The sequence below is a fragment of the Glandiceps talaboti genome, chromosome 2 (assembly GCF_964340395.1).
Source record: "Glandiceps talaboti chromosome 2, keGlaTala1.1, whole genome shotgun sequence".
Classification (NCBI taxonomy): Eukaryota; Metazoa; Hemichordata; class Enteropneusta; family Spengelidae; genus Glandiceps; species Glandiceps talaboti.
This window is the reverse complement of record NC_135550.1, coordinates 22,336,803-22,359,468: the sequence shown is the minus strand read 5'-3', so window position 1 is coordinate 22,359,468 and position 22,666 is coordinate 22,336,803. Positions and strand designations below refer to the sequence as shown.

Here is a 22,666-nt window from a genome sequence, read left to right as displayed (position 1 = left end):
CAGTCCTTCTTTTGTTGATGAATACATTCTTTATTGCCTGTCATTCAAGTAACAATACTACCATTGACAAATCAACATACTATCATTCTAAGGTCAATGACCTGTATGTCACATGGGAAAGATTTCAATATGTAAGTTGCTACATAGTCAAGCATGACGTCATCAGTCTGCCCTACTGACAATTTCAACAAATCACTCATACATATGTTAGATATGATTTCACAATCAAGTCCTAATATGGAATGGATAACTTGAAAGAGTAGATGCGTTGTATATGATTTTAACACAAGTCCTAACCCTTACATACTAAAGTATGCACGCTGGTGTGGGGGAGGTACGGTATATAGTCTTAAGATCAAAGGGTTGGTCTCTAAGGAAATCATAATATATACAGCTACAGAGAATTCACTTCAATCGAAGTGTACATGAATTAAGTGAAGCATACAATGACGCCCACTCTGGCATCCCTAGCCACAGTATCTGGTACATAGGGTATCCCTAGCCCGAGTACCTGGTACATTGACATCCCTAGCCAGCAGACTACAGGGTACATTGACATCCCTAGCCAGCAGACTACAGGGTACATTGACATCCCTAGCCAGCAGACTACAGGGTACATTGACATCCCTAGCCAGCAGACTACAGGGTACATTGATACATACCAAGAGCCCACTCTTCACCAGCTCCCTCCCCTGCTTCCTGTACAAGGAAATCAAATTCTGCTAAAACCTCTTCTGTTTCTGCATCTGCTGCTAGAACTTCTTCCATTCCAGCCATGCTTTCATTACCAATCATTGTCTGTGTATGTCAGATAATATCAATTCAAATTTATGAACTATTTACATCAAATAAATGTAAATGGCTAGTATGTAGTACATTCAGGATTTACACAATGTTTTTTTTATCTTGTTTTGTTTAGTGATACACATGATATAGTAAATGGAAATATCATTCTGTATAGAAATATTAGTTTACAAGAACATCTTTAAGAATGCAGAAATGAAATTCCATGAAAAATATACTACTTTTAAAATATTATACAATAGCCATAGACCTAGTTTATCTACAACATAACTTCCCAGTAGTTTTCCGTGTTATCATGATGGAATACTTCTTTAATGTATGCACAAAGCTACTGGCAAATGAAATTATATTTTATAATTGCTAAAGAGTAACAGAAATGAACAAAATTTGGGTCAGTTTATAACCAGAAATTGAAGCAGACCACTGAGTTGATATATGGATAGATATATACCCAAAGATGAAATTTGCATATAATAATTATATCAACTTTATTATTAATGCCTCTACCTTTTTCTTTTTGATAATTGTCCCCATTTTATTGGCTACATCTCTGTCTTCTGATTCATCATCTGCTGAACCGCCATCACTGTCGTCTTCACCTTCATCTTCCATTGTTTCTGACGAGAGGAAGTCAAATGTTGACAGCACTGACGCTTCATTGTCTAAGATTCCCCCTGCTGATGATATCCTTTTCTTTTCTGTCGTCCTGTGGGGGTAAATCACAATTTATAAAACGATTGAGTTTGTCTTTTCACTAGGATGGAAATTCAGACTAACCTCTATATATATCTATCAAGTCAGACTTTGTAAACTATATTATACACAATTAAAGTGGCCATATGGATGAGGATTGGACATTCATGTTGGATTTTAATTTATAAAACAATTTTATCATGACTTCCTACTTGGGAAAATCAAGTCGGAGTTTGTGACTCAATACACTGCAAAAAGCTACCAAAAAAAATTGAGCGAAATAGTTTGTTGTTGTACGTACAATAACAAATATTTTACACCTTTATCAGTCTTTTGCAATTCCTTGAGTTACAAACAAGGACTTGGCAATTGTTGTTTCACATTCAGTTTTCAAGTAGGAAGCCATGACAAAATTGTATTACAATAATAAAATCCAAAACAAATACCCAAAACTCATCCATATGGCCACTTTACCAAAACAATTATTGCCATTCATACATAAATATCAAGATTTTACAAAATCAGGTTTTCAAATTACACAAATGTCCAGGTTACAATCTGTAAGTCCAGTCTCATCTTTCATTTTACCATGCTTACATACACATGCATATCAATAATTACTTGATCATTGCTGAATTTCAAATTCTAAACTATCTATTATTGATGTTCGATCCGTATCAAACAAGATACTTCTTGAATAATTGCCACAAGAGATACCCTCTCTGATCTTAATAACTCAAGATGTAAATACAGGAATGTATGACTGATTTGAATGACTACATGACAATGTCAATACAGGGATTCTCAATACTAGTTCTGTCATCCTCAGTTCAACAGAATGAAAGATGAAATCAAAGCAATTTCTCAGATTTCTGTTTCCATATAAACAAGTATTATCAAGAGTACAATACAATGATTTCATACAAGGTTATATTTGTATAACATACAAATCTTTTTGAAAACCATGTAAAAAAGATCGACTTAAAATTTAATTCATCACTATATGACATTGGAAATGGGAATATTTGTAAATGCATAAACTTCAAACAATTGTTGAAGATTTCTTCTCTCTTTTTTCTTTACAAATATAAACATTATTTTTCAGAATCACATCAGAACAACTTGAAAGACTACCAATTAAATATTAATTAGTCTGCTAAGCCTTTATAGTTTTATTAGATTTTTTGAATAAATAAATTGTCTTCCGCATCTTTTATCTATGTGTACATGTATGTGTACTTCTCACATCATTCATAGTCATATAATGTGGTTTTTATCTAGTCTACCATAAAATGAAATTTGAAGATTAACATGTAGATCATTAGTGGTACAGAGAAGAGTTACAGGTAATCTTAGATTATTGATAGCTACTCTCTACTCTAATCAAAAGGAGTAATTGAAAGCCGTTGGGGATTCTGTCATAATGGTAAGAGAATGGGGTGGGACCCTAATAGATGAATATAGTCATGCAATTCTAAATAAATTACTTGTACAGCAAAATACCAGTCGTGATGCTTTGAATCAATGCTGCACAAACACCCCTTTAAAAAAATCTTGACACAAACATTCCAGACCTGGAAGACTTTTGATTCCGAAAACTCATAGAACACTCCTCGAAAACTCTAGTCTTTATACAAGTGAAATGCAAAGACATACAACAATGAACACAACACACTTACATGTACAGCTGTAGTACAATGGAGAGACAGTTCATGATCTGCTTGTCGATCACATGTACAAAATTGTGACGTTGAAATCAAGAATTTGACAGCAAGTACACGAAATTAAAAGCCTAGTCTACAAAATTACTATTGACACCCCTAGCTGTGTTTACAGACTGTTTATAAATCCTACCTTTTTGTGCCCGTTTGTTGTTCCCCTTCTTTAATTGGTTTGCCATCACTGTCTCCATTAACAATAGGCCCTATATTTTGATTTTCCACATCTAGATTAGGTGTATTTGATTCGTTACTTAACCCTAACAGTGACCGTACCCTCGAGGACCGCACGTCTAGTATTGTGTCTGTGTACCCAATTTCTTGTAAATATCTGTAAAAAGATTGCATCAATGTTGTAAACATGTAGTAATGACAATGATTAGTTACTGCTCACCCTTTGGGCAAACACACTGGTCCAATCATCCACATCACTAAGAAATTCAACAATGACAAACATCCTAGGAAATGTTAGAATGAATGCGGTACTAGAAGAGGTACTACACAAAAAATAATAAAAGTTAAATAAAAAAAAAATGTTTTTTTTACATTCTCAAACAACCTTTGATAATTTGATCTGATTGGGAATACAAATCAACATCACTCCAACAATCCCTGTCTTAGCTGAATTAAATAGACAAAGAAAAATGAAAGTAGTCATTTAATTTGTTAATTTGTCTATGCTATAACTGTCTCTAGTTTGTTTATAAACTATACATTAAATCCCCACAAAAGTAGTTGCAAATGATATAAAGACAGACTAGTATGTAGACACAGACAGACAGACAGACAGGCAGGCAGACAGAGACAGACATACATACATACATACATACATACATACATACATACATACATACATACATACATACATACATACATACATACATACATACATACATACATACATACATACATACATACATACATACATACATACATACATACATACATACATACATACATACATACATACATACATACATACCTACATACAGACATACCTACATACAGACATACATACATACATATACAGACAGACAGACAGACAGACAGACAGACAGACAGACAGACAGACAGACAGACAGACAGACAGACAGACAGACAGACAGACAGATGGGTATCATAGCACTTGAGTTCTCAGATTTCATGGCACTGAAAAAAGTGACATAATATTGGCAATGAGTAGGTGTATTGTCTTTTGTTTACATCTATATGTCAGTCTACATCTCCCAATTTCATCAGACATTCTCTGAATACAAACACATTGTGCAACCTGAAAATATCTGTACTGTATGCCTCAATGTAATAAAAAACACAACATTGAAACTTTACCCACAGCAATGTATCTAGTATGCAGTGACCTGTACAGTGAGTCAGGGAGATCACTTACATAGGGTCATTCAATCTACTTCCAAACTGACCACCAAGAGTCCGGCTAATACCCAATCATGCTGTCAGGTAGCATACAACTTGTATATATATATATATATATATATATATATATTCTACAGCTGATTTGACTTGTATGGTAATGGATACTCAAACTAGTCCCAGTCTAGGCAAACATTTCATCTCACATTTACTGGTATTTTGTCGACCCACAGCAGTTATGAAATACACAAATCACTGCCACATTGCTGTATATCATGTTCAAAGAGTTTCACATTTGACAAATTCTTACAAACATTCCTCAAAATACTCCATCAATAAATTGACATTGGCAATATTGCTAGTCAAGTACTTGTGTTACCACACATCCATGTATCCAATATGCAGGATCACAGCTTGGCAGTGACCTTTGACCTGCACAATTACATCCCCCAACACAACAAATAGAAATTTCTAGGCTGGATTCTATGGCTTGTGGGGGCCAAAAATACAATACTTACAATCTGCCATGATATATAAACCGAACATATTTTCAGTAATCTCAATATATACATTTTTGTATGACTAGTCCTGCAGTAAACTGTCTGGCCAAGCAATCACTGAGACTGTACAGTGTAATACTAACTAATGTACATGTGTGGAAAGATAAATTGATAGGACTTCACATTGATGATTACTGGGTGCACAGTTACTATAACATAGACTACAATTTTTATACTAATTTTACATAATTGAACAACACAATATCAAACATCAAACTTTATTGTCCGATTTTAGACATAACAGACTTGACATAAACAAGTAGCGAGGCTTTGCAGGAGATCAAACAGGACAACATAAATAATATATATACCATACTGTGGTACTTACTGCCTAAGTAACTGCCTCCCTTGCCTGAAATTGACTTGACTATTTTGTGAAAGAGGAAGTTCTTCTTCACCTTCTTCTAAAGATGTGGGGGAAAAAAGTAATAACTATATTATAAATTATGTCAACTCTGCTTTGATAGAAAGAAAAATGGCTTATCTCAGCTCTTAACCCCAAACACACAAAGACACACAGGTACACATGTGTGTGTGCAGACACACATACATGTAGGTACACGCACATAATGACACACTCACATATATCCACACACACACACACAGTCACATAAACACAAAAACTTCTTACATACGGTACATACATTCCTGTATATACTATTAAACAACATGATCAGACTCACTAACATCTACACTATCGTTCTAAAATAAATGAAATTCTTACCTCCATCAAAAATTGGTTTATTATCTGGATTCAATTCTGTGCCATATTTGAGTTTGTGATATTTTCCCCTGTGATGAGATAATAGCAGAGTTCAAATTAATCTCCAGAAAAGTCAGACACACACTTCATCTTGAATGAGTTATGTGTAGTACACATACTTGACAGAGCCTCAGGCTACACTCTACTGACATGGTTGATATCACCCAGTGTCTAGCAGTATGCTGTAACTGATATCACCCTCCTTAGATTTCATATTGTATCAGTTAATTCTCCAATGCAATACTTATTGAATTGTGATGAGTACTTTCAGATGAGAAGCACAGTAAACAGAAATCTAGTCCACGTTGTTGACCCAGCTGTACTGTATACACACTTTTTAGTATTATCAGTGAGAAAAACCCTTTCAAATTCTAACAAAATAATATTTATTATTGATGAAATTTACCTTTCTTGTTTTAGTGCATATTCCAACATTTTTATTCTCCGAACTAAATCTTGTTTCAGATTTTCTTGCCCCTTTCTTTCACCTTGAAGAAATGCTATTCGTGCCTAGAAGGTAAAAAAAAGAGAGATAATTTAGAGCATTCATTGATGTGAGCTATCTGATGTAACAAATATCGGCATCTGACATACATGTAGATACTGTTTCCTTGACAGCTTGCATCAACTTACAACTGAATGGTAAATCTAATTATTGGGAATTGTTGAATGCCAAATGTACATCACAGCTACAAAACATCAGTCTGTAACTTTGAAAGCATTTACAAAGGAATTGCTTCGAGCATGGTTATGACATTTTTATATGTCAAACTGTGTATGCAATCATACATGCTACACTATGTATAAATTCTACAGTTACGCATATACATCTATATTAACGTACAATATTTCCCCTTTTCTTTCTTTTTTGGGACACTTAGCTTTGACTCATCATCTTCTTATTTTATTCTTTCTACCCAAATAAATTAAAACTAATAATCTCATACGAATATATCCCCAAAATATGATATTGAAATCTGAAGCATAATTTTGATATTACAATTTAACAATTGAATATATTAAAGTGTCCATGGAAAATAACTTGATGAAAATTGGCAAACATGCAAACATGTTTGTGTTATTGAGGACAACGTGTGTGTATGCGTTGCATCAATACAACTCAATTCAAGTGTATTAATAGCTCAACATGAATAATAACACTATCGGTTTAAATTTTCATTGCAAAGTATGGAAGGCTTTCAATGGTTGAGTGATTTCACAACGGGATATCTATTTCCACGTCATTTAATATTTTACACTTTTCAAAACCTTCATTACAACAATTGAATCATATCATATCAAATCAAATCAAATCAAATTTTCCAGAAAAAAATTCAACACAGTGAAATGAAACCATGGCTTGCAATATTAACCTTCCACCTTAATTTTATCCATGACACATCTTTGAAAAATGCTTCCCTTGTGAACTAAATTTTCCATTCATTTTTTTCTATCACATACACCAGCAAAGAGTTTGGCATTTGGCGTGTCATTACAATGTCTATACAACTGTACACAGTGTATCTACCACACTCAATATATAAAACATGGCAGTACAAAATGAATACTACTATATTGAGGTCTGGAACAGAAGGTCAGTGAACTCTGCATGACTTCATTCACTGTACAGGCGGCATTATCATATCCATGTATGTTGGGTATGGCCGTCAAGATATTAGATTTACTAACCATTCAAAGATGAACACAATTAAAAGACATGAAGATGGCAGTGAAGACGTTTGACTATGAAATGTTTATGTAAGGAAGGGAACAATTACATGTACTCCAAGTTTTGTCAAAATTTCACAAAGAACTATTGTCTTTTGCAATTTCATATAGAAAAAACCATAGAATTTAATTTTCATATTTATACATTTGAAGACTGCATACAAATAGAAATAAACACACAACAAAACATAAACAAACTGTCATCATGAACATGGACTGCAACACAACAAGGGTTTCATTCAATGAATGACCTTAGTGTCAAAGGTCAGAGGTCAAAGTGTATTCCCTGAGTCAGTGACTAGATAGATTTAAAATTTGTCACATGTCTATCACAGCCACCAAGAGGTAGAAAAAACATAACCACCACATGGGAGAGAAAAAAAACATGCATGAATAATAACTTTATATCTATTATCTATTTTTAACTCCAAATCTATCCAGGATATGATACTTTCCAGTGCCAGGAGTCTGACCACAAGTATTCACTGAGAGTAGCCAATGAGGAAGTCAACGTAAAACGTGCATAGTTTGTGTAATCTATATCTCTGCATTAAAATGATTCTGAAATGAAAATAAAACTTCCGTCTGTCCTGTTCTTCCATGCCTAATGATATGCGTCCGTTTACATTCCACGTATATGACTAACTCGTCTGTGATTTGAAGCACACTGTATCATGCATCAATCTTTGCCATTGACAGGTATGAAATATTCGCACACCACGTAATTTGCATACTTTGAACTTTGATCATTTCACAGTTGACAATTGGCTGCTTTAATAAAACTCACAGGATATTGCACTGACGGCCTCCTGTCGCAATCCCGGAATGGTCGATGTCAATCTATGGAAAAATACATTGAGTGCCTACTATAGAAATGTTCATACCACATGGCTTGATGCCAATACAACGTTCTCTACTGTCAATTGTTACAAAAACTAACGATCTGTCATCACCAGATCTGTATGATTCTATTCTACCGCTGTCGTCAGACCATAAGGAATATCATTACATCATTCTATCTTTCTCATTTCTTTGCTGTACTCTCTCTTTACCTATGCGTTTCATTGAATTAAAAAAAACAAATCTGAACTGTGACTTTTATGGCTTACCAGTACCTCCATACTGACACTGACAGACTCAATGATTGATAAGGTACCCACCATGCAAATGAATTCTTATTCATATTCCAGGCCTTCAAATTAAACCTACTAATAATGCTGAGTGTTGGTACATGGACATGAAGACATACATTAATACTAACTTACACTCAGCATTAATACTAACTTACAATAAACTGCTGAGATATAATGTAATTGCTGAAAATCTGTCACATACATACGATAGTTTTAAATTAGGATGGCATTCTTGTTTTAAATATCCATTTACCTATAAATTGTTAAATGTATAAATTTTCATTCATTGCCAACATATATGTATTAACTATGTACCAGTACTTTTTTTATCATAATTACTTAAATATTTCTCTTCTGCAACATTTGCTCTTAGCTATAATCCTTGCTCTGGTGTCAGCATCTGAATAATACATATGAAACCCCTACAAGTTCAAAGTCATGGGTACTTTGCATCAATTAACATATTATGACATCTGCTCATAAGTTACATATTTTGTCATATAAGGATGGACAGCAGAGACTAAATATTGATGGGATCGTTATGAGATCGGATTGGGAACAATACTATGTCTATAGATTTTAAAAAAATAACATAATACACTTGTTTTAATACATGTAATCTAATGGATTAATTACAATTTTTTTCAGTATTGTTATCTCAAAAATAGAATTGCAAACAGTAGGAAATTTACTCAGAAAAAGAGTAGTTTATGTAAATAAATCTGTCAAGAAATCATATAATAACATCCATTACATAATATAAAGGGCCTGGTGAGGACATTGTAATAGATCATATTCTCCACAATCTGTGCTGTTCAAACATTTCAAGCAAGATTTGGCCTTGAAATTATCAAATCTCTTCCTCTTTCATAAAATCTGTTAATATTAGTTAACTGTTATGTGAAAAAACCACCTGGAGTATGGTCCAGTATGAGTAATGTAGTGTATAACATGACTGGCCTGAATTTGAAAACACTGTACATCTCAAACATAGGAAAGAAATATATGGATCTATTCATTCTTTCAAATGTCATATTTGCTCAAAGAAACAATATTTTTTTTAAATATATTAATGCTAAAACTTGCTTTTAATTAAGTAAATAAATCAATAATATCCAGATGGATGAACAATGGAACACAGTAGATCATAACATATGCATTATAGGTCTCATGTCTACCTCTCTATTTTAGTCAAAAGTTTTACATTCAGCATATCATGAAATTCTGCCACCTTTTATCTTAAGTCTGTACTGCTAAGTTTACAACATACATAGCAGTTATACCTTTCCACAAGAAATTATTAATACATTCTGAACAAAGATGTCCATGTGTCATTGATGTCCAAATATACAGCCAAACAATGAAAAAAAGAACAAAATGTATTATATAATTACTATATACTCTAAATAACTCTCACAGACAGTACATAGACAAACAGATTTGAAGACTCTACTGGTTTATTGTAGGACTTCTGAATTAACAATAGCGACTTTACATTTAATTTGATGTTTTGTCTGTTGCAAATCTATAGAACGGCTGAATAAAACACACTGTGGTGAACTAGTAAGACAGGACCAGCATGTATGACAATGGCATACCTATATTGTATGACATATACATGTGGTACATACTTGTACCCTTGCAAGTTGCAGCCACACTAGAAACACAATAGCTTAATTCCCTGTATTAAGACAGAGAGCTACAACATAGACACCCAGTACATCAAAAATTCACATTATATTAATAATATATTCTTGGTAGTCTCTAACACATGTAGCAATGAAAAGCATTTTTAGACTAAAACACAGCACAACAAATATTTCAAGTATTTCAAAATATCTGATTTTTGAAATATTTCTTGATAAAATTATTTTCAAAACAATGCAAGCGATTAAATATATTTCGAATCTGTATTATTTAAATTCTTATCAAAGACGAAACATGTTATTTGGTTAGCTGTGTGGTTGCGTCGCATAGACAAAGCGTAACCATGATACAACATAGCGATGTGTAAGTATGAAACCTACGGTGAACTGTACGCATTCTGATTCAAATCACTAAGGATCTTTCATTGACGGTCTCATCATAATCAGTAATCTATGTCTGTTGCTACATGTATACATTACTAGTACGCTATTAATTAAGCCAATAATGGTAATATTCTATATTTAACTACAAATGACCTATATCACAAACACCCACACTTCAATATGTCTGAATTGGCTTGGTAATCAACAGCATTTGTAGATTTCAATGACAAAGAAGACAGAGATGTATAAAAACATGTTTATACACATTCACAAGTACATGTATGAACCATATGGGCAGAATTCCTAAATCGATTTTCTATTATTTTATAACCTTTTTGAGTTAGCCTGCAAAACTTATATGTGCACACATGTACATAGCTCAACATTACAATCATTTTTTCCCCATCAAATATTTCTGTAGATTAACAAATAAAGGGGGTATATAGTGGAGTTTATAGAAGACAGTAGCATGGCAGAATAACCCAAGTACTTGTCACATGCCAAAGTGTGTAGTAATTCAAGGCTTGACATAATATAATAGTGAATTCAATGCAAAGCATCCTTGTCAATAGCACACTCACACACACCGACACACACCAGGACAGTTGCTTCAACTCTTCACCTTGGGTCATCCATACTTCCTTCTCAAAATAAATCATCTATAGAACAATGGGGATTGAATTATCCTAAAAGAAAATATGTGTACTAACAATATCAGTAGGATAGAGACTAGGAAAATAGTACCTTGAAATCACAAAACTGTGTGATGAATGATACATAAATTCTAGGCCAATGGCAGCCATATACCATAAAATATCAACAAAGAACAGACTAGAGACAGGAATATTGCATATATAGCCTGTAATTTAGTTTACAGGCACACAATACCACAGACGTGGGAAAATTGACTGTCCTTCTGCAGACAATGATAATACACAAAACATAGCAATGTACTAAGCCTGCATACAAAGTTCTATACAATTGATTACTTAAAGGTCAAGAGAATAATGAAGTCTCTTTGAGAGATACATTTTTTAAATAAAACGATTACTATTTCTCTTTCATTGTTTGGAACAAAGAAGTACTCCTGATGTGTGAACACAGCAGACACACTGAATTCAGACAAAGTGCTAAATTAAATATGCATATATTTCGTTCAATATGGACTGACAATAATCTAACTGATGAACATTTTAATATGTGTAAGTCTGTGTTAATACTGGTGTTAGTTAGTCTGTCTTCTTGTTACCACTTAAATTTGAAATGCAATTTCAAAGAACTAATAATTTATTTTTTATACAGCCATGATGCATTGCAAATTACACTTCCATCTAATATTGCGTTCATTTTTCATCTAATAAAAGTAATAAATTTCACTTGTTTTTTGTGTTAATTAACATCAGGGACTCACAAATCATTACCATATTTGTATACATGATTTAGAGAGTAGACCTTATAGTGTAATTCTGACCATATAGCTTATTTACACTGTACTGTGTTGTCAATGCAGTGTAATGTTGAGGGCCACTTGACAACAACTATTCCTTCCTTTGGTTATTCTTTTGTTAAAAGATTCAAGCAAATTAACCTATTTCATAAGTGATGACCCACTACGTACAATGCATGGCTAAAACTGATTTCCTGTTTTACACAGAAATAGAATACGACTTTCTGTATAGAATGTTCGGCAGTGCCAGAATGCAGTGCTATTTCTCTACTGTGTGAATTATAATGTTATTTTTATGTGCATAGAAGAATGTCGGAATATTCTCATAAAATCAGCAAACTGACAAGAGATAATTTAGATCATCATTGACTGTGGCACAGGTTTCCTCAACAATGCTAGCTACACCGTTCATACATACGCCAGTCGTAACACCACACTGTCTGGCCTATATCATTGTAAAGTCATACACAATGTGATATTATACCTTCAAATTTCACATTATATTCTCTAATAATAGTACATGTATTGGAACAAACAAATGCATTTACAGGGACAGCATAGTACCAAAATATAACACAAACATGTGACATACTTATTTAGTATTGACTCTCAATTTGTCATCAATAATTATATTTATGTATACGTTTCTACTGAAACCTTACAAATCACAACTTGGAAGACAATCCCATGGTCAAATTAGTATTGTATATCACGTCACACTTGTATTGTATAGTAGTTGACTTTATATGGTGCAATAGTCTACTAGGCTATGGTTGAAAATAAAGATAGAATTTCCAACGACTGTCTGTGAGCAATAATTTGACTTTTCAGTATGATAATTGCACTGAAATAGTAGTTTTTTTTAATAAACTTGACTTTAATCCACAAATGTAATTATTGTTCTTCTCTCATTTGTACTACTAAGGACTTTGTTTTTTTCTCAGCATGCAAATTCCAACATCCATTGTCTTCACACAGCCCTGCATACTTGGGCCTTCATTAAACACAAAAGACTTGGCAATAGAGTGGAATTTCTTATCATTTGGGGTGTTAACATTGTTTCCTCCTTTCTCTCTGCTTTATCTCTTTCTACTGAAAAAATGCCCGGCTATCTGCTTCTCTTCAAAAAACACAAAGCCAAACTGTGAGCCCTGTTGTAAAATGTTTAGCACACTTAGTTTATGCAGACAGGTGTATTCAAATGATGTGTATCACAGGGTAACTTCTATATTTGTAGACACCCCCTTCCACCCATATTTCTAATGTTGTGCCAGTTGCTGTGACTGTCGTGGAATGAGATATTTCAAAACAGTAGTCATTCCTGGCAAGTTTGAAATTCATCCTTTGAAATTAAATCTATATATTTCCTATACTTACTTGTATTTAATTTTGTTAATTCATGTCAAAATTGGCGCATACAAAATTTTAAGCCAAAGGAATAACAAAATAGACTGAGGCACAGTTAACAGTTTAGTAGAGTACATGAGACTGATTACTCAGATGGAAGTTGACCTTGACATTGTGGACTTCACTCATTTTCTACCATTGTGGATGGAATTAGAAATGAAGTTTTGCAGACCAAAATATTACAGTATTGTTACAGACTGGTACCGTATCACACGGTCCTCTGATCACAATGCCAAACACAAATGATAAAGTTCATTAAATATAAAACAATACTCCAAAGAACAAACTGACAAGGATCCGTGTACTGCAGTGCAACAAGCATGGCACGTAAAAATAAGGAATTTGACAGGAGTAAAACAATCTCAAAAGACTGCTGTACATAGTGTAAAGTGATAGTAATGACCTTGACTGCTATTTTCTCATACTGTCAAACACAGACAGAAGGGTAAATAACTGCAGTGTAGACTGACTGTTGTGTATGTCGCCATGACAAGATAATTTGACAGGTCCTAACAAAACGATGTGAGGAAATTTAAATTGATCACTTACTTGTCAAAGCCAATTTGATTGGCTAATGAGTTCTACACATTAGAGGTAATCCTAGACAATTTTATATAGTTAACTTCCAAACAAACAATTTGGGGCCATCATCTCAACATCCTTATCTGATTCTTTTAGAATCAATGCCTAATATATTGAATTGTGTGCATTTATGCATTTATGTGTGTGTGTGTGTGTGTGTGTGTGTGTGTGTGTGTGTGTGTGTGTGTGCCTGCATGTAAATAACAACTTTAACATCAGTTTGATCTGTAAAATGTCAAAAAAACTTTTATGCTAAGTGATACATCTTATATTTCAAAACACATAATATATTAATATCATACTTTTTGTTGCACTAGGTCAAGTTTAAGTTTGTGCAAAATAGTGTGACTGACTGTTATCAGCTTATAAAATGTTTTTGTTAAATTCCCTATCTCTAAATGAAGGGAAAGCCCATCTCTCAGTCTGTATCACTCATGAGGTAGTGTGACTCAAACACACTGATGACTAATGTACAACTTTAATTCATCACCATTGACACAAGGAAACTCAACATGTATGTATGGCAAAGTTTGACCCCAGCTGTTAAGTAAAGAAACTTACAAATCAGCCAGTTCTGAAATCACTGCCATGCCATGCTAGTAGGACTACCACAACTTTTATCATGGTACCTCATAACATGTACCCTGTAGTGTTGAGGCAAGCACTCTGGCTATAGTTAAGTATTCAGCAGATATTTGTCATCCATACTTCAACATTTCCATGAGGAAATGACACTGAAAGACTTCATTGTTTCAATAATACAGGAAAACATGCTCCTTATATAAACATGAAAATAGGGCATATGAATTTTTTTGAATTTTTACAATATCAACCTCAATATGATGATGATGATCTGTTTCAAACAACCATGAATGTAGACATATTGATCCTAAATGAAAAACAGAAAAGTTTTGTTTGTATTATTACCAGAGGTTAAAGTGTCACCTACTTATCATGTATGTAGCAATCAATCAGATCTCATTGTGGTCAACTCTATACCAAATACTAACTTGTACATGTACATCACTGTTTCTTATCTTGTAGTAAATATGGGATCACCTGAAGAATGTTACTTCAATGGTATCCCCTGATAACTGATTTACATTCCATTGTTTACAAAGTTTTGTAGAATGTTTATATCTTATCAAATATGATACAACACAATGTAGAGAAATGAAATATTGATCATAGTGCACACATAACTGTTGTTGATACATCAGTTTGATATGTAAATGGTGTGACCTCTCTTAACTATTCAACTACAGAACTGTATAAATCTACTCTGACTCAAAGTGACTTGTCAGACAGATCTGACTTCATGTGTGATTTAGGTCAGACCAGTTCATACAGGTTTCATTTGTACAACACAAAAAAAAACCACTGATAAGACAAGAACTCATAATACTGGAACAAAAATTAACAATTGCAGCTATGCAATTGAAAAAACCAATATGATACAATTGTCTTATCTACTACAGCAGAGTTAGGAAGAAACTGACACATAATTGCATAACATAGCATCAAGTATCACTATGTGAGAGATCTTATCATTTTTACAGGCTCAGGTATGAATACCTACACAGCATAATTTGCATAGTGAGAAAAATAAATAAACAAGAAATGTTCATTCAAAAACAGAAACTGACAAGACAATTCAGACATAGTGGAAACACAGAAATGTAATTAAGTCTTTCAGAAGTCCCAAAAGTACATGTAACAATTTCTTTCCAGGATTAATCCTCTCTCTACCAGGGGAGGCTGGAGGCTGGAGGAGGGGGGTGTATTTGTTTGGACACAAAAAACTACAAGTTAAGCAAAACAGGACAAAGATACCCATTAATTTAATACACCAATCATGATATACAACACTAAAAGGGAATTCAATGTTTACATTGTATATTGATACACATCAAAAAGCTGAAGTTTTCATGTAATACTATTACAATTATGGTTTATTTCCTGTTTTTTTAGTGATCCTATTTTGCCTCTGAATTAGATCACGATACCTTCTCTTGCCATACATTTCCCAGTGTATACAAATTGAAACATAAATCTATTTATTGCAATTAGAATTATCTCCATCAATTGACACACTTCTAATATCATCTCTTGTCTTAAATAACAAACTCAAAGACTGTGCATGTTAGCATGACGTAAGTATAGAGACTACAAAATCCAAAGACCCTGGACTTCAGTATTTTTTGAGGAAATTGAAGTAGTGCCAATATTACAAGTATCAATCTAAAAGGCCATGTTTGCATCTCTGATGGCAAAATTTTCCGATTCTGTCTATCTATCTTTTTTTTTTTAAAGTTTGTTTAAATAAAGTTAACCAACAAAGGCCTATGAATTCCACCACTTTATCACCACCAAATTTCCATTTCAGTTTCAATGTGCAAAGGCAATATCAAGTATTTCAATCATGCTCTACATGTTCGAAATATTGCCAAGTTACAATGTCCTCAACAACAAACACAATTCTTTATCAGCAGCAATATTTACATCTCCTTGTCATTGTTTCATGCTCACATGTTCCTGTTTACATTGTTTGTATTACATAAACAACAATCATCAAGTTTTCATGACATCTAGTTTTACACGATGTGAATTTCTTTTATTTAGAAATTTGCCAAGTACCCGCACCCCCAGGACTGCACTAATGATGTAAATATATACAACATTCAAGTACTGATACCACAAGCATTTATCTCTATGGAAACTGAAATTGTATACGGAGTAATTTCACCTCACAAAAACTAACATTTACATAAGATTGTGCTTAAGAAATTGTAATTAAGTCATTAGTAGGTCTATAGGGATGTATTCACAAGTAATCACATTGTTCAAAACCACTATTGATGCCAAAGTACACTTTAAACACTGAAACAATACATCAAGGTACAGAGATGACTAGTAACTGTCCATCAGTTGTTTCAATTGAGTGTACACTCGTCTAGTTACCCTTTTGATCAAATGTTATCTGTGACTTAAACATATTTTGATGGGATTACATTGTTCTGACACACAGAGTGGGGAATACATTTTGACAGCTGGCATCATGCACTGTAGTTTGTTGACACAGCCAATTTAGTAAAAAATGACATTACACTGATCTAAACCCACATTGAAAGACGCCAGCTTGTAATTCATGTTTCCACAACTTCGTGGGCTGAGAATGATACACCAGAGAAAAATTCTCATTATTCAGTTCATGGAAGTTAATTTTATTGCATGAACAATTTTGAACAGAAGTCATTGATGTCACAGCCTGTCAATTGCTTCAACTATGTACTGGAGCAGCACTTTGTAGGGCTTCTTTTTCAAAAAAGGGCGGTATTCGCCCTAGATTCATAAACCTAGATTTTAACTGATTTCCAGACCATGTGAAGTCTTTCAGCGTTATCAAATCTGGTTAAATGAGACACGTATGCTGATGATCTAATTGACAGTTCTTAAAAAATAGAACGGGGGTAGCCATCTTGAAATCCAACATGGCGGCACAGGGGTTATGTGTCTAAACTCGCTCATGGTCTCAACATAACCAGGCAATAAATATGATCTGAAGAAGACAGAGCGCTACCTGTTTACCTCAGAAAACTGTCAGTAACATGTACTTTCATCTCGTTCGATCAATGTGATCGAAAGTATGCAAAATAATCTGTAGTTTACCTGTAACTCTGCCCTTTCAACCTCCCAGTGCGATCGCTCCATTTCGAAGTGAGTCCATTCGCTCTGTAAAAAGTGTAGAATTCCAGGCATAGAATATTTGGTTTGGTTGGTATCTTCTATTGGTCTGTTACTTCCTCCAATACTGGAGGAAGAACCAGCATTAAGCTGGCTACCGTGTTGTTGAGCGACTCCCGTTCCGTCGTCCATATTATAACCCTAAATGGCCGCCATTATTATAGTGGAGAAATACTGGGCAGAGCATTATGGGTAGTTCCCGTGACGTCATTTCGAGGTAGTAAACTTGTTCCCAAGACTGCCAATTTTGAAGAAAACGCTGATCGTGAAAAACTATCAGTAATAACCACAGATAGAGCGTTGAATCGTAAAAGTGGAAGAAGAATAAGTTACATGTATGAGGAGAGTACCAATTTACACGTTACGACTGTGAGGGCGCTACATACATGCTATTATAAGATCATCAGCTGTCCAGAGATGAGTTCAGGGCGGTGGTAGAAGGAAGTGTACATGCGGCAACAACCAAAGGTCACTTGTCCTTGACGCATGACACAACTTTTTGGTACGGTGTTGTTATTATGGGTACTTTCTTTGAATTCATTGTCACTGTCAGATTCAGGATTGATCCAATATTCGACCTTCAATGAACAAATCTTGAGATCAAATTTCTAGTAGTAGTACATCAGTCAGTTGTCAATTTGGTCAATAGGGAGGATGGGGTATATATGTGATAATATACTTATAAAAAAAAAAGAACCTGACTGTTTGTGTGCCTGTGTATGAGATAGATAGGTAGAAAGATACATACAGACAGACAGACAGACCGACCTATAATTAGATTATGGTTTCATGCAGTGATGTTCACTGAACACTGTATATTATGTTGATATCATATAGCTCAACCCTCCAAGTTGGTTCTAACCCTCCACTGTCTATGGTTCTAATCATGTGGTGATTAACGTCACAGTAGGAAACATTTAAAACCCTATGAAAATATGCACCTTCTTTTTTTGGCCGAAAATTCATAAAAGTAAATGGCCGCTAGTGAAATTCCAGGCATGGTAGGGGAAAGGCAGGAGCCAAAAATCCTCATGTGACTGGATTCTAGGCTACAGTAGTATAGTCCACAGACAACTATGTACAAGGAAATGCATACTAAAAGAATCATCTTGCCGAAACCAAACTCTACTTTCTAACCAAACTGTTGTCAATTTGTATTTCATCCTAGAATGCCTTTCACAGACTCATTCAAAACTGGCCAAAAATAGTCATTTTTGTGTTTGTATTTCTTTTGACAGGCTATAGCGCCAGCATTATCTGCAGACATGTTGAAGTTTCTATTGTTAGTCAATAAGCAAGGACAAGCAAGGCTGACAAAATATTATGAATTGATGGATATTGCTGATAGAGTGTCACTGGAAGCTGATATCACCAGAAAAGTACTTGCAAGAACTGAAAACCAGGTACAGTACTGGCAATTTGTAGTTGTAGTTGTAATTGGTCTACTATCAACTGTAGGTATTTAGTTATGATTAGTTACTGACCACCATCAAGGGTTCTTATTACTTACTAGTAACATTTCACCTTATTAGATCAACACTACAAATATCATTGACAGAGAATGGGATGGGTTATCCTAGCAAATTAGACAATCTCTACATCAGAAGACAAGAAACAACAGAGTCTTTGTGTATTTTTTTATTTGCACAAGTGGTGGTGATGTAAGTAATTTTGTAGAAATCTGTGATCTTTGATAAGTCAAATGGTTCAGTGTATCCTGCCTGACTACAATTGACATAAATTTCTCGGCACCAAGACTGTTCAACTATGTACACATACTTCCTTTTTCTTTCTTTAACTGACTGACTCACCCATCATTTTTCAAGTATCACAATGAGAAACAAAAAAATGGGATATTATGTTAATCACATGTATAGATGAACTATTGGAAACCAATTACTGACACTTCAGGACAGTAAGGGACAATCCCACAATGTCGCACAAGCTCAATAAGTGAACATTGTTCCTTTACTTTAGGTCAAATCCGCCTCCCCCTTCCCCTTCCCCTAAACAAACGTTCACAAGTGTGACATCCCACATTTAAATATGATGTAAACCATGATGCAAAATGTAGTGGTCACATCACTTTGATCGGTGCAATGTAAAGTCATGGATATCCAACCTTATGAACCTGTTTACTGAGATGATGGTAAACACATCAAAATACTACCAGAAACCCAGCACTGTATGTTACATTAGGAGTACATTTTTATCAACTTATCAACATCTCAGTAGTAAATACAGAAGCTGTTCTCATTGAAGGCGTGAAAGTTTTCAAAATTTGGTTAGAAGTGTGAAAATGAAGTTCAGCAATCACAATGATGCCAGACCCCCACCCCCCACCCCCCACCCCCCCCACCCCCACCCCCACGAAAAATGTCCTTATTGAGCTTGTGTGACATTGTGAGACCATCCCTAACCTCCTTGAAGTGATTCCTGTGTTGTCCTGCTTTAAGACTTACACATTCTAATTACTTTTCTTTCTTTTCCAGTGTTCTTTTATAGATTACAAAGACTACAAAGTAGTGTACCGTCGCTATGCATCTCTATTTTTCATTGTCGGCATCGATCATGAAGAGAATGAACTAGCTATCCTGGAATTCATCCATCTTCTTGTTGAGACATTTGATAAATATTTCAACAAAGTGTGTGAATTGGACATCATGTGCAATCTAGAAAAAGCCCACATGATGTTAGATGAAATGGTTACCAATGGATACATTGTAGAGACAAATAAAGCCAGAATCCTGGCACCAATCCAAGTAATTGACAGGGCATCAGACAGGTGATTGTTGTGGTTTCATTTTAGTGTTCAAAGTTGACCGAAACCAAAATACTTCCAGTTTTTTAAAGAGTAGACATAAAGGAAGAGATTTGTATGACTTGAGTCAGACAAGTGGAATATGGAGTGTACAATCCTTCAAACTAAAATATTGGAATTTGTAAAATTGTTGTCATTTTCACTGATTAACTTTATATATGTTATACTGGAACACCATGACCTAACAATAGATGATGTGGCATACATAAGTTATTCTCATGATACTACATAGTATGTAGCCTACAGCCATACTTCATGAGTGATAGCAATGAAAATACAATGAAATACACTGCAAATAATATCTTCTGTATAGCTCAATATCCATTGTTAGACTGTGGAATTCTATTAGTATAATGACATATGTACACCGCAGGTATTATTCTTCCTTATGACAAAAGAACAAAAGTCATATTGTAATCATATATTGTCACTTAAATATCAGCTGCTTAGGCTTTGAACCCTGCAGCCTGTCATTGGTGGTAAGCAGTATATCCATTGATATGCAAATTTCTTGTGATGTCATTTCACTGTAGTTCTTGAAATTGGTTGTGGGCATACTTGCTATATGTACACTTTGGAGTTAAAAACACATACACATATGATATTCTACAAACATTGAGTCAATTGAAAACCTAAACATGAATTATATGACATAGTATCATGATGTTCAGCTATATGCATGTGCCATAAGAATGCATGTGTCTGTATGAATAGTCCTTCCCAAAATAACTACGTATAAATATTATTATATGGTTCCGTGCAGTGTTTTGTAAGTGTCCTCATCATCTAGTAAAACATGCTGTAGGAATGTCATTGTACATAACTATACTACTGACATCACTATCACATTGTAATGCCGAGCTTTGTCATTTAGTCATGAGTCATACGATTCAGGGACATGTGTGACAACTTGATTATCAAATTAATGTTAAAGAATTGCGTATTGTAAGCTTGTCCTTGTGATACTTCTACTGCAGACAGCTGTGGTGTGATATTTCACAACAATGGTATGTAGGATAGGAGTATTAATGTCATTATAGTATGCCTATGATGGGATGTATTGTCCTGTTACAGTACATGTCATTCATTACATACCAGAATTCTAACCAGACTTATATGTAATACCGTATATGTATAGTAGTCTGGGCTTTAAAATGATGAAAGCTCATCTGTTCAAATATTTAGTCTATGTTCATACATTTAAATTCATTTTTCACCACAAAATACTAAAAGCTCATCAAAGCTTTCTTCAGATGTCCTCCGTGGTTTCGTCTCGGCTTTGTCTTGTTTTGTATGATTTACATTGTGTATATTTCAAGTAAATAAAAAATATTGTAAATGTTTATGATATCAAATTGTGTCAGTTTATTGATATACTTTTATTGCTGTATGGGGGTTGAGGGTTGGAGGTTCAAATAGGGAAATAACTGGTATTACACTAAATATTATATTTGCATAGGTTAGGGTTACATTATAAAAATTCAGCGATGATTTGAAGGGTTCAAAACATCTGTAGTTTAATGGCTGACTGTGACCAGAAAGAGGAACTTGAAGTTACTGAGCATTGTACAGAAGTATTACAGAAAAATTGTCAACTTGTGGTAATATTGAAACAGGTTAAAAGTCATGTTGTGTTGACCTTATTTTGTTTCTGGACATGTTTACTTTTTACGTTACGTGTAGCTTGTCAAAATAATCACAATACCCAAATTTAGATGAATTTCAATGCAAGACTGTTAATCATAGGGATTGTTCCAGGTTGACACAAAAGCTAAGAAGGGATTTTTTTGTGTGTGAGAGAAACATGGTTTTTAGCTCATTTACCTTATGTAATAATAGTGACAAAATTCAAGTTTTTATGTAACAAG

The 22,666-nt window shown here is 34.2% G+C and overlaps 2 protein-coding genes across 3 annotated transcripts in view; one reads left to right on the top strand and one right to left on the bottom strand.

Moving 5' to 3' along the window:
• The window catches only part of LOC144447721 (striatin-3-like), a 32,909-nt gene extending 14,738 nt beyond the window's left edge, over positions 1 to 18,171 (bottom strand). For both annotated transcript variants that reach the window (XM_078137803.1, XM_078137810.1), the window contains exons 1-7: positions 17,903 to 18,171; positions 6,313 to 6,416; positions 5,868 to 5,935; positions 5,472 to 5,547; positions 3,352 to 3,546; positions 1,312 to 1,510; positions 663 to 798 (exon numbers count right to left, since the gene is read on the bottom strand). In XM_078137803.1, coding sequence (XP_077993929.1) covers positions 663 to 798; positions 1,312 to 1,510; positions 3,352 to 3,546; positions 5,472 to 5,547; positions 5,868 to 5,935; positions 6,313 to 6,416; positions 17,903 to 18,109 — 985 coding nt within the window. In that variant the 5' untranslated portion in view covers positions 18,110 to 18,171. The remainder of the gene's footprint in view (positions 1 to 662; positions 799 to 1,311; positions 1,511 to 3,351; positions 3,547 to 5,471; positions 5,548 to 5,867; positions 5,936 to 6,312; positions 6,417 to 17,902) is intronic.
• Positions 18,172 to 18,250: 79 nt separating this feature from the next.
• LOC144447711 (uncharacterized) lies at positions 18,251 to 22,054 on the top strand. Its single transcript, XM_078137793.1, has 3 exons — positions 18,251 to 18,479; positions 19,216 to 19,380; positions 20,470 to 22,054. Exons 2-3 carry the CDS (start codon positions 19,243 to 19,245, stop codon positions 20,764 to 20,766), a joined length of 435 nt encoding a protein of 144 aa, XP_077993919.1. The 5' UTR covers positions 18,251 to 18,479; positions 19,216 to 19,242; the 3' UTR covers positions 20,767 to 22,054.
• The last annotated feature ends 612 nt before the right edge of the window (positions 22,055 to 22,666 follow it).